Source organism: Oncorhynchus clarkii, chromosome 19, assembly GCF_045791955.1.
Source record: "Oncorhynchus clarkii lewisi isolate Uvic-CL-2024 chromosome 19, UVic_Ocla_1.0, whole genome shotgun sequence".
In the NCBI taxonomy this organism is placed as follows: domain Eukaryota; kingdom Metazoa; phylum Chordata; class Actinopteri; order Salmoniformes; family Salmonidae; genus Oncorhynchus; species Oncorhynchus clarkii.
In genome coordinates, this window is record NC_092165.1 from 30,772,887 (window position 1) to 30,787,087 (window position 14,201).

Consider the following 14,201-nt stretch of genomic DNA (forward strand, 5'->3'; position numbering starts at 1 on the left):
TCAAGACGTGGCTTAGGGTGTGGGTCTCTATGCAAATGACAGATGTGAAGGGAGGAAGGAAGAAACTCCTGACTTTGGCCTAATTGACCTAATAAGGCTGGTTGAGTCTGAGGGGAACCTTGGTAACAAGTAGTTCACTATGTACTGTATGGAATAGGGTGCCATTTTGGGACGTAGTCTGAGTCAGAGAACCTACTAATTGGGTTTCAATTAGCGGGTGTAAAGCACAAAAACCCAAAGCAAATTGAGCGTCTAAGAATGAACGACAAGCTAAAATGGGCGGAAGCCTTCACTTTCTAGCAACCAGCCAGCTCATCTTTTTTTAATTTCAGAGAAACTCCACTCATAGTGTTTCTCCCAAAGGAGAGTGAAATTGCTGCTGACAGGTATCTGGCCAATCAGATTGTCCGTCTCGCTGGCCCAGAAAAAAAGGCCCATTTCTCTTTCCAGCAGAGTTTGGTTATATAATACAGCCCGAGGAGCGTGTCGATATTCTACGCTAACTTTTGCCATGGTCATCATCAGGGAGAGGAGAGGAGAGGGTTGTCATGTTAATATCTCGGGGTAAACCGTTCCGCCGCTTACCTCCGTCGTTCCGTTTGCCCTCGCTCCTCGCTACAAACACTTTTAATAAAGCGAGACCGTTCACATTCTCCACACCGCAAATAAAACCCTGAAGATAACAGTCCCCTATTCACACGCAAATGTAGTAACGTTTAAACTCTGAAATGCTTTTCAACGTTTTTCTTTCTCTCTGTCTCGCTTCTCTCTTCACTGTTTCAGACGGTCAGAGGTGGCTAATTAGAGAGCACACGTCATTTCTGACTGATTTCATATTGTTTTTCACTGCCACCATTTAAATCGTGAAAGAAAAAAGCTCCTCTAATTCTGTCCAGATAGAAAGTTCTGCTCTGTGCCAATTAAGACCATTCATAGTGGTGCTGTTACATGTGTTGCTGGGAGAAGGAAGGAAGGAAGGAGGGAAGGAGGTAAGGAGGTAAGGAAGGAAGGAATGAAGTAGGTAAGGAAGGAAGGAATGAAGTAGGTAAGGAAGGAATGAAGTAGGTACGGAAGCAAGGAAGGAAGGAAGGAAGGAAGGAAGGAAGGAAGGAAGGAAGGAAGGAAGGAAGGAAGGAAGGAAGGAAGGGAGGGAGGGAGGGAGGGAGGGAGGGAGGGAGGGAGGGAGGGAGGGAGGGAAGGAGGGAGGGAGGGAGGGAAGGAAGGAAGGAAGGAAGGAAGGAAGGAAGGAAGGAAGGAAGGAAGGAAGGAAGGAAGGAAGGAAGCCGGGGAAAATACCTAATCAAACTATAAAAGACAGTTTACTGTTTGTTCACTATTTTCCTCCATGCCGTGCTACACCACGCCGTGGCAGGCGGCTCTCACCAAGGCTGCGTGTTTGCGGCTGAGACTGCAGTCAGTGCCACCACACACACACACACACACAACATGCCAACACACACGCCAACACACACACACTCTCACAGAGACGTAAAGCACAAACACATTCACGCACAAATGCAGACGTGCCGAACGCACACCGGTCTGGTACATGCACAAAGAAAACAGCGCTTAACTCACATACCTCCCCCTCCCCAATGTACTGTCACCCTAACCAACTTTCAGCCAACCTCAATAGAACTGAGGAAGAGCCCTGTCAGACACAGACACAAGATTGGCTTAGATACACATACAAACACTTAGACAAAAAATTCACACTTCTCCTGTAAATATACACATACTTAACACAAACAAACAGGCCTTAGGCAAGGTCCACAACCAGACACCCAGGCCTGGGTTCACACGCTGTTTCGCTGGACACCCAGGCCTGGGTACACACACTGCCTGACAGAGTTAACAACCAGAAAGCCACTCTCTCTAACCAACCATAATCACACAGTACATATCTGAGTGGGTTTCAAACCAGAGGGTATATATTAAACATCTCAGAGTAAAGATCTCTCTCTCTCTATCTCTCTCTCTCTATCTCTCTCTCTCTGTCTCTCTCTGTCTTTCTCTGTCTCTCTCTCTCTCTCTCTCTCTCTCTCTCTGTCTCTCTCTCTCTCTCTGTCTCTCTCTGTCGCTGTCTCTCTCTGTCTCTCTCTCTCTCTCTCTGTCTCTCTGTCTCTCTGTGTCTCTCTCTCTCTCTCTGTGTCTCTCTCTCTCTCTCTCTCTGTGTCTCTCTCTCTCTCTCTCTCTCTCTCTCTCTGTCTCTCTCTCTCTCTCTCTCTCTCTCTCTCTCTCTCTCTCTCTCTCTCTCTCTGTCTCTCTCTGTCTCTCTCTGTCTCTCTCTGTCTCTCTCTCTCTCTGTCTCTCTCTCTCTCACAAACACACACTTTTACTGAAGCTTTTGTCACCAATGAGCGTGACACTAAGTGCTTCTGGTATGAGTCTAGCTGGAATGAGTCTAGCAGGTATGAGTCTAGCAGGTATGAGTCTAGCTGGAATGAGTCTAGCATATTTAAGGTATGCTAGCAGGTAATGCAGGTATAACACACAAAGCATAGCAGGTAACCAGTCTAGCAGGTATGCTACTTGGTTTAAGGTAACACACAAAGCATAAAACCAACATCGCATGGTTTAAGGTTAGCTTTAACAGGTGTCCAGACCAACTAGCTCTACAGTCTCACGTCAGAAGAATTTCAAAGTGTTCCAGGTTAAGATTAAGCATTAACTCTGAACACTTAAGCTAAGGGTTAAGGTTTCTATCGCTGGATTTGAACAGAGGCATATGCTTTACACCCATCCGCCAACCCCGTCAACAACACCCTAGCAAAACCGAAACCTACTTGAAGATAACAGAGCTCACTTTTGCCCCTAGTGGACAGTTTCCACATCCTCTCCCGACGTCCTCAAACATGGATGGACTTCGAATAGTGACTAGCATCCCGGGTGACCTGGCTGGTCCAGACGCAGCTGCAGTCAAGAACACACACACGGTAAGGAGTGTGTGAATGGAGATTACGTTTTGAATTGGAAATATTCTAGCTGTGGACTTTGAACACACACACGTGCACACATGCATTGATTCCAAGGTTTGTATGTGTGTATGAGAGAGAGTTTGAGCTGCCGTAGTAGTAAACCTTTCCTCTGCTCCTACCCAGCCAAGCCTGGGTTAATTAAGAAAGAGAGAGAGAGAGAGAGAGAGAGAGAGAGAGAGAGAGAGAGAGAGAGAGAGAGAGAGAGAGAGAGAGAGAGAGAGAGAGAGAGAGAGAGAGAGAGAGACACAGAGACACAGAGACAGAGAGACAGAGAGACAGAGAGAGACAGAGACAGACAGAGACAGAGACAGAGACAGAGAGAGAGAGAGAGACAGAGAGAGACAGAGAGAGACAGAGAGACAGAGAGACAGAGAGAGACAGAGACAGAGAGAGACAGAGACAGACAGAGACAGAGACAGAGACAGAGAGAGAGAGAGAGAGAGAGAGACAGAGAGAGAGAGAGACAGAGAGAGACAGAGACAGAGAGAGAGAGAGTGAGAGAGAGAGAGAGACAAAGAGACAGAGAGACAGAGAGACAGAGAGACAGAGAGACAGAGAGAGACAGAGAGAGACAGAGAGACAGAGAGAGAGACACAGAGAGACAGAGAGACAGAGAGAGACAGAGAGAGAGACAGAGAGAGAGAGAGACAGAGAGACAGAGAGAGAGAGAGACAGAGAGAGAGACAGAGAGAGAGGGGATGGTAGGAAGGAAGGCAGGAGGCCCATACTCTATAACATGTATCCACTTGTAGGCGTAAAGATAATGATGATATTTTGGATACGGTATACCCCAGGACTGACACCTTGAAATCCATGCCGTTGTGGCATAGGCTGGAGAAGGAAAACTACACACACACACACATGTATCTGCAGTCACTGCCATGTACAGACTGCAGAAGACAGATAACTCACAGAAAGGCACACAGACACACAGTGAGAGAGCTAAGAGACAGGAACTTTACACACTTCTAGGTATGTTGCCCAGTGGATCCAGCCCAGCTGTGGACGGAGCAGAGCGTCACACACTGTCAGAGCACTATAGAGACCCAGGGAGTGTCGTAAATCAGCCTATGAAAACTCTGCATGGAGTCACGGACACGGCTGAGACCTAACCGGAACACTACACTACAGCCTGAACCCAGCGCTACAGCCCTCTAGGTTCGGTCCCAAATGGCACCCTGCTCCCTATTTAGTGCAATGTGCAGTGCTCTGGTCAAAAGTAGTGCACTGTATATGGAATATGGTTACATTTGGAGTGCAACCTCTGTCCTCTACTCTCACATACCTTCACACAGACAAGCATAGCCTCCTCACCCAACATCAAAAACACAGAGAGAGAGAGAGAGAGAGAGAGAGAGAGAGAGAGAGAGAGAGAGAGAGAGAGAGAGAGAGAGAGAGAGAGACAGACAGACAGACAAAGGCACAGGACACGCAGGAGGAGGAAGGAAGGAAGAGAGGAGAAACAAGGAGAGAATATGCGAGCGTATTAATCAAAGGGACCAGGCAGACATTTTGTTAAATTGCTCTGGCGAGAACGCCTTGTCTGAGAGAGGAGAGGTTTATTTACTGAATAATTACACGCTTTCTGCTAGATACATACAGCATATACCTAGCTAGCTACCAGAATTATCTTACCATCCATCTACATTACAGTACATACTACATGCATCTAGGTTTACACCAAATCGTTCTGGAATTGGAAACATGGTGGCATCAACTGCAAACAAAACTTACATTTCATGTTCTTAAAAAAATAAATATAGCTCAGTAAAATAATCTAAGTTCTACTTTTATAATCAAATTGTGTATTTATGTAAATGATCTCTTTAATCTGCAGCTTAAATGGAACGGACATGGGGTTAAAGATGTATCTCATTCTTTTTTAATTATCTTATAAAATGTTGATTATTGGTCCATGTTTGGAAGAGAGAGAAGGAAGGAGCGGAGGTTTGCGGATGCTGTAGGGCCGGCTGCCAGAGACAGAAGTGTTGACAGTCGGACTCTAAACGGGGTGTTTGAACACCAACATCATCGAAAAACATCCACACTGAGAGTCGTCAAAAAGCTCACTCAAACTCCTACTACCTAGCCCCATCCCCCACGACAACACACACATTTAGGAAATATGGCTTTCTACTCTCTCAGCTCATACTACAAGAGCTGCATACCACCCGCACACACAGCCTAAGAGCTCCCCCTAGCAGGTGGAAGGAAGCACGTCTAGAGAAAGAGCGGGAGAGGGAGAGAGACAGAGTCGGAGAGAGGGAGGCAAAGAGCAAGACTTTATACCCCATAGAGAAAGGAGGTATTGAAACAGCTAACAACATGAAGACAGACAGTGTTAAGAGATCCAGTGAGGACAGACAGACAGTTCACCATCCCTAAAGTAAGCAAACCAGGCCTCTGGCATGCAGGTTATGGAAAGAGATAGATAGTGAGGATGGAGAAAGAGAGCGAGAGAGAGCGAGAGAGAGCGAGAGTTGGTGCTCTTCAGATGGTATTAAAAGTGGGGACATGGATGATACGGTATTAGTAGCCTATTGAGCACATGGATGGTACAGTATTAATAGCCTACTGAGCACATGGATGGTACAGTATTACTAGCCTATTGAGCACATAGATGGTACAGTATTAGTAGCCTACTGAGCACATAGATGGTACAGTATTACTAGCCTATTGAGCACATAGATGGTACAGTATTACTAGCCTATTGAGCACATGGATGGTACAGTATTAGCAGCCTATTGAGGACATAGATGGTACAGTATTAGTAGCCTACTGAGCACATGGATGGTACAGTATTAGTAGCCTATTGAGCACATAGATGGTACAGTATTACTAGCCTATTGAGCACATAGATGGTACAGTATTAGTAGCCTACTGAGCACATGGATGGTACAGTATTAGTAGTCTACTGAGCACATGGATGGTACAGTATTAGTAGCCTACTGAGCACATAGATGGTACAGTATTAGTAGCCTATTGAGCACATGGATGGTACAGTATTAGTAGCCTACTGAGCACATAGATGGTACAGTATTAGTAGCCTATTGAGCACATGGATGGTACAGTATTAGTAGCCTATTGAGCACATGGATGGTACAGTATTAGTAGCCTATTGAGGACATAGATGGTACAGTATTAGTAGCCTATTGAGGACATAGATGGTACAGTATTAGTAGCCTATTGAGGACATGGATGGTACAGTATTAGTAGCCTATTGAGGACATGGATTGTACAGTATTAGTAGCCTATTGAGGACATGGATGGTACAGTATTAGTAGCCTATTGAGGACATGGATGGTACGGTATTAGTAGCCTATTGAGGACATGGATGGTACAGTATTAGTAGCCTATTGAGGACATAGATGGTACAGTATTAGTAGCCTATTGAGGACATAGATGGTACAGTATTAGTAGCCTATTGAGGACATAGATGGTACAGTATTAGTAGCCTATTGAGGACATAGATGGTACAGTATTAGTAGCCTATTGAGGACATGGATGGTACAGTATTAGTAGCCTATTGAGGGCATAGATGGTACAGTATTAGTAGCCTATTGAGGACATAGATGGTACAGTATTAGTAGCCTATTGAGGACATAGATGGTACAGTATTAGTAGCCTATTGAGGACATAGATGGTACAGTATTAGTAGCCTATTGAGCACATGGATGGTACAGTATTAGTAGCCTATTGAGGACATGGATGGTACAGTATTAGTAGCCTATTGAGGACATGGATGGTACGGTATTAGTAGCCTATTGAGGACATGGATGGTACAGTATTAGTAGCCTATTGAGGACATAGATGGTACAGTATTAGTAGCCTATTGAGGACATAGATGGTACAGTATTAGTAGCCTATTGAGGACATAGATGGTACAGTATTAGTAGCCTATTGAGGACATAGATGGTACAGTATTAGTAGCCTATTGAGGACATGGATGGTACAGTATTAGTAGCCTATTGAGGGCATAGATGGTACAGTATTAGTAGCCTATTGAGGACATAGATGGTACAGTATTAGTAGCCTATTGAGGACATAGATGGTACAGTATTAGTAGCCTATTGAGGACATAGATGGTACAGTATTAGTAGCCTATTGAGCACATGGATGGTACAGTATTAGTAGCCTATTGAGCACATAGATGGTACAGTATTAGTAGCCTATTGAGCACATAGATGGTACAGTATTAGTAGCCTATTGAGGACATAGAAGGCTTTTGGACAAGTGAACCAATGACCATCTAATCGGGAGAATAAGTATAGGTATGCTGCTTTCTGAAGCTGTTGTCTTTTACTGAATACTCAATTATTCACAAAACAACAACTAGGGATTCCTGCCTTGCTCTTTCCGCTTCTAAGTTCTGTGAATATTATGAATTGATACACATAAAGATGCTTTTTGTGTTTCTCTCTTACAGGCACACACACACACACACACACGCACGCAGAACAACAACGCTGGTGACTTCAGGCTTTAGAGGTAAATAGCAACACCTTCCCTAAACAACAACTAGGGATTCCTGCCTTGCTCTTTCTGCTTCTAAGTTCTGTAAATATTATGAATTGATACACATAAAATAATAGTATTCAAGCCTTTTGTCGGAATTCGTAAATTAGGACCACACTATAATTATTTCCAAAAACACTGTGGCCCAATCACACCGATTATCATCATCCGGTTTTGAAACGGTTGAACAAAATGACCCATGGCATTAATAAAAAAGTGTGTCTAGTTATTATTTTAGGGGAGAATGTATTTTTTATTCCCAACAGACCTATTGAGCTCAATGCAGGTTAAAAATTTTCACCGATACACAGAGACTGTGCGGCAAAACCTCTAACACACCTTAGAATGAACACTGGTCGTTCCTCTGTCTGTCTGTCTGTCTGTCTATGGGTTCTCTACAGAACAAAGACCAGCACAGTGGGGTTCCCCTCTGGTTCTCACTCGCTCCCAACGCAATGGGAAACATGCATCTCAAGTGGTCTCGGCTGTAATTTACACAATGTATCGCACACTGGGCCGACACACTATGTGTGTGTGTGAGTGTGTGCTTGTGTGTGTGTTGTTTTTTTCGGTTGCCGTATATCTAATGGAAAGATATAGTTTAAATGTTAAAGGATTAAATTGTTTTTACTAATCTAAAAAACTACAAAATATTTAAATGTAAATATCTTGAAAAAATCTGATAATTACAAGGCACAAATAATATATATTGGACTGTGTAGCTATACAGACTAAACCCATAATTTGCAGTCGCCTATATCAGTTTAATATAAGATACCGCGGCTGAGGCGCAGTTTACCAAAGATAGTGTTCTAATTTCCATGTTTGAAAACATGCTTTAAATCCACATTTTTCCAAAACGAACATATTCAAACATATCCATGCGGCACCTGGAAATGTATCAATGTTTCACACTTATTGGTCGGTCGTTAAGCTCCCAGAGAACGTGGTGTGTTGTGTTATAATACAGCATACACAACCTCCGGGGCTGCTGGCGAGTCAGTAAATGCGTTGAAGTGCAACACTGCAAAGTTTTCAGTTCTCCTTGCCTTCCTTCGCTAAGAAGAACAAATCTGAATGAACTAGTGCAATTGAACCTTTGTCGAAGCCGGCTGCCTCAAAGGCACTCACGGGGCTAATCCAAGAGGAAGACCTTCACTTAACTACGACTGAATGCCATAGACGACGTGTTAATTAGTAGGCAGACGCAAACACACACACACATACACACACTTTTTTAATGCCTTCTTAAGACCTCCCCTTTTAAGTAAAAAAAAAAGGAGGGGAGATAGAAGAAGACATAACACATGGTTTCATCATCGTATGTCACAATAATATAAGATTTTAAGTAAAGCATCTGCGGCGAAGACATTTTAGTGACTTGCAACAGAATGAAGAGTTCACTTAGCTGAATAGATAAATCGCATTTTTTTTTTATCGACACATGTTCTCAACAGCCAAATGAAAAGAATGTGATTGGTTGCTTCAAACGGATATATTATCTAATAGTGCGTGAAAGAATTATGCCCAGTTTGCTGATGCCGTACGTGCATGTGAGATTTGGCATTCACGTGTGTGAATTTGCATATGCATGCATGTACTGTGTGTGTGTGTGTGTGTGTGTGTGTGTGTGTGTGTGTGTGTGTGTGTGTGTGTGTGTGTGTGTGTGTGTGTGTGCATTCAACCATACATCCAAAAACCATTGCCAGAGACGTTATTAAATGCACAAGTGCCATGCCACAGGTTGCAGCCAGCTCCTCCCCTGACTGAACAACCATGACTTAGAACTGAACACTTATCAGACAGGTTTGACCTGCTAGAGATTCTGACTCCCCCTAATCATCCTAGTCACGGGGTGTACTGTACTATTCTACTGCACCATTCAAAACTCACTGAAAGCCCGACGTTTCTACCAAAGTGTTTATATGAAAATGTGTTCTGCATACACAGCCACACAGAGACAAACAGGGGCATGCAGAGAAGTGCAGTGTCGTTAGGGTGTGTGTGTGTGTGTGTGTGTGTGTGTGTGTGTGTGTGTGTGTGTGTGTGTGTGTGTGTGTGTGTGTGTGTGTGTGTGTGTGTGTGTGTGTACTAAGACAGGGGGAGGCAGGATACACTATAAGGCAATGTGTGTGTGTGCACCCTCACACCAATCTAAGGGTTGTCTCAGAAGTAGATTGACACTCCGATTGTCAGTCAGTCACCAGTTTCCTTCCAACATTAGTGTGGTCGCCATATTTATTCAATTACCACAGTTATAGTCTACATTGGAGATTTGTTTTGGATACTCATACAACACTAAAACAGGCCTGTTCTACCTCTGCTGTAACCATAGCTACCTCTCTCACACACACACACACACAAAGACACGCAATCAGCTCTAAGTCTGATAACTTCTCAAATCTATAGGTTCCAGATCAACAAGGTACATTCATATATATATATGACACAGGAGGTGTCTATCTCACAGGCCAATTGTAAACGCTGTACTGTCCAGTGTCCTGCAGAGTTTAGTGGGAGTAGGATGGCCGTGCTTGCCCCTCTGCAAGCGAAACAAATCATTGCAGTTATTTGAATCAATTTGCAAGCCAATGACAACAGGAGCGGATGAAGACAGGATGGGATAACTAGCTAGAGGAGAAATCTGTGTTAAATGATGGAAGACTGGAGCAGTAGCCATCATAGACAAACCGGAGTCCAGAGGACTGACTCAGGAGCCAGACTAGTAAACAGTAGATACACACACAGAGAGAGACATACAGGCACACCCACACACACAAAAAAAACGATTTTGCCATAAAAGTAAGTGGTGTGTGGGAGAGAATGTGCAGAGTACACAGTCCTAACCCCGAACAACACAAAACACATTGGACTCAGATGACATCACCATGGAGGGCCTCTGTTCTCAGTTAGCGGGATGGATTAGACTCGGAGACTACTTCAGAACCCCATTGAAGAAGAAATGACAGAGGGATTTAATTGCTTTGAACTTGGACTCTCATATGCCTAAAAGTGCTCTTTAAAATTTGACCAGGTTATCTTTGTTTCTTCATATGTCTGGTTCGTATTTTGTAGGGTAGCTAGACGTTTAATAAATGTTTATGTAACACAATGCTACTACTATCATATTGTACATTTTTTTTAAATAATAATGAATGAATGAATAGGTGTTTCATACACGTTGATGCGCGATATTAAATAGAGATAGGGTGATACTTTTTTCATAAAATGTCAGCGCTTCCTGATCAATCTTTTCTTGACTATAATCTAACTTGCCACCACTCTGTGCATGCAGCGCTTCGAAGACGCTGGCGCTCCTGCGCCTAACTGCGCTGTTTATGCCCATCAATATCCACTTGTACATGCCGCGTATAGTAGTCCATATCTACCTGCTGTATAAGTCAAAACCTAGAACCTTTACAATAAATGAATTGGTAATAGACATTTAATCGCCTGCAAAAACGCGCACACACACTATTTGAAATTAGAGATGTCTTGGGAAACACATGCTGAATGAATTTTTGAATATCTTAAAGACTGAATATAGAGTAGCTGGATAACAAGGCAACGGGGGAGAGGTCAACAAATCACACGACAAAACAAAAAGAGAGGATGAAAAGTGGACCGAGCCCACAAAACAAAACCTTATGATGAACATAAATCTGGTAAATCCATATAGCTTGCCAAGACACAAAGTAGGCCTACTCACTTTCAATTACCTCACGATATCCTGAGAAATCTGTATAATTGAAATATGAACATAGGCTATATACACCATGCCAAGGTGTCATTAAATTAATTCAGCTGTCAAATTCTTTTGTAATAATGCAATTCGGGGGTTGCGGGGAGGGGGGGGGGGGGCGTCAAAGCAGAGACTAAGGGCAATGGCAGCTTTGGTTTACAGATGGCGCGAGGATATCTGACTAGTCCTCGATAAAGGGGGGGGGGGGGGGGGACTGTACAATATTTATATGTTTAAATTGTCTTAAGAAATTCAACATATATTCGGTTCAACCCTCCCAAAAAACAACAGGGATACCGGCTTTGGATGTCTGATAAAAGTTTGGTGGTTTGGTAAAAAAACAGCTTTTTTTTATTAGACTACATTTGAAAAGGCTTTGAGATTTTCATTTATCTCCAAACGATGTGTCAATAAATCACTATTAGGTTGTCATTATTATCATTATTATTATTACATTGGTTGGGAATGTTTGTATTCAAGTAAGAGCACACGTGTATGTAAATAAGTGGACTACAGGATCGTGAAAGTGTGACGAAACAGAATAATGTAGTCTACAAACACATTATACTTTCTACGCAGTCAATTGTTCAGTCTATGGACTATAACGCCAAGTTCATCATCTATATGATATTCATCATCTATATAGAATAAGAAATCAATTGCCTCCGACATGTCAGAGGCCCATTCCCTGACGCCAGGTATTGTACTTGATTCTGTACTTGGCCTGAAGGACTTTGTGCAGCCAAGATACCTGACCGCCTTTTAACCTGCACCAACAACAGCCTATACACGTCATGCAAAGTTAAATTCTCTTTTTGGGAGAGAATAAGTTGATGGTGATATAACAGTATAAGAACTTACTGTATACTTAACAGATATTTAGACCTAATAAGGGAAAGGTGTTATTTTCTATATTTATGCAGCTTTCACAAAAGTAGTCTCGACTTGTAGCACATGCATAAAGTCTGTTGAATTTAAATGTAAACCGTAAAACAAATAGAGTACCTGCAATATAATATATTTACTTGTTAAGCAAAAATGGATTTAAAGGCAATGCCCTTGTTGTACCTTTATAGTGTCAAATGCCATTATTTATCAACTAGTGAAAACTTGTTACATTCTGTAGTTCAAAACTATGTTTTTCCCAACCCTGGTGTAACGCACTGAAGAGTTCACAACCCTCACTTAAATTGATCAAATTAGCCACATGTGTGAGTAAAAATAGGCGTCACAAAATGACACATGAACTTCCACTGAATGTAAAAATAAATAAAAAAGTAAAGAAAGCTGTCCCCAATGAGCTGTGTGATTCTGAGGGAAATGGAAAAGCAGGTACTTACGTGCTATTAATTCTCTCTGTGACACGTGCTGTGGGTTCCCCTGCTTGCGACGGGACATTGCCCTGGCATTTACACTGGCATTGCCCGGAGACCAGCACTCTGAAGGATGGGCTCGCTTCCCTCCTATTGCCTCCTCCTGCTCGGCACTCAACTTTTCACGGGACCTCCACAAGACCGAGTCTCCTGCGCTCGGACCGCCGGCCGGGGAGAGTGGTTGGTCGGGCGTCGTGCTGTAGGCTAGTGGTCCCCTCGTTTGGAGATGCGAAAATGTCTTTTGCGTTTTGTCTCGTCGGTCCACTCTGCCCCTGTGTGTGTGTGACGAGACCGTGGGTAGCCTGGCTGTAGCCTACCTTCAATTCTATTTCACCTTCTCTCTTTAGGCTACTCACACCATTGGCAAAAGGTGTGTGAGAGAAGTGAGATCTGTCCAAGTAGAATAAAGAAAGAGATCAGACGTGGGGGAAATATCCTTGGATGATTGACGGTTGTTGTGAGTGACAGTTGAGATCAAACACCGGCAAGTGTCCCTCCACCTCGTGAGAGAAAAAGAAGAATCAGAACGCGATGGTCAGCGCGCGCTGACAGCTCGGGTACCCAGACTGTGTCCAGTCAATGGCTCAGCCTTACTTCGTTTCTTCTTTTAGAAAAATACGAAAAACTAAAATAAAAAAATCGTAAACACACACAATTACAATAATTGATGATACAATTTTAGAAAACTATGAATCCAATTTTTCTTCTTGGGCACTTGGGTATGGCCAAGTGATGGGCACTTCTCTTGGTGCAGCCTTGAGCATGCAATGCCAGGTACTTTTCAGTCTCCTCAACTCCAAGTGCTCTGTCCCCTTGTACGGCTCTGTGGAGACCGGGCATACAGGCTGCCACCTCCTTTCTCAATAAATCAAGACCTGCACGCTTTTCTCTCCCCTTTCTCTGTGTGAGTGTGAAGATGGCGGAGTGAGTCCTGCTTCCCCCGAGCTCTCTGTCTCTCTGTGGCTAGAGCTGGCTCCGTACAATGGGATAAAATTCAAGTTCAAGTGCGGACGTGACGTTAAGTCTACAGTGAGAAAGAAAAATTGGAGACTGCAAGAGCACTGGGGGCGACTAGTGGTGGCTTTTCACAACTATCGGATCACCAGCAGCAAACAGTGGACAGCGCACTGCCGCCGTCTCTCAGAGAGAGCAGCAGTGGACGAAGCCGCTCGTTCTCACTGCCTCACAGACACACGCTGAAGGGAAACTCGCTCAGTTTCAGATAAAAAAGAGTCACTTTATTCTTTATTCATGTTATTCAGAAAAGTGTTCAAATATTTTTTTTATCTCTTATTGACCTTATGACCTAAATAGATTGTTGATTTTATTTTGTTGCTCAGACCTACTGGGCATATTGCAAGACCATTCATATCAAATGCATTCATTGTCAGCCGTGAAATATAATTTATTAGAAATATAATGAAAGTGGTGATTTGTTTATATATAAGGTCACTTATTTTATACGTGGATGACGTTATGATGTGGTCAACAAGATGTTTATTATATTTGCGCGTATTTCTGTCTGCGCTTTTGGCGTCCTAGTCTATTACAGTTGGAGCTGCTAAGGAGGTGGAGACACTTGTCAGTCGAATA

At 43.3% G+C, this 14,201-nt stretch overlaps 1 protein-coding gene across 4 annotated transcripts in view; it reads right to left on the reverse strand.

Moving 5' to 3' along the window:
- LOC139375022 (B-cell lymphoma/leukemia 11B-like) overlaps nt 1-13,573 on the reverse strand; it is a 62,341-nt gene extending 48,768 nt beyond the window's left edge. For 3 of the 4 annotated variants that reach the window (XM_071116387.1, XM_071116385.1, XM_071116384.1), the window contains exon 1: nt 12,576-13,543. In XM_071116387.1, coding sequence (XP_070972488.1) covers nt 12,576-12,633 — 58 coding nt within the window. In that variant the 5' untranslated portion in view covers nt 12,634-13,543. Of the gene's footprint in view, nt 1-12,575 lie in introns of all 4 variants that reach the window. The other variant, XM_071116386.1, reaches the window with a different exon arrangement.
- Nucleotides 13,574-14,201: the final 628 nt, after the last annotated feature.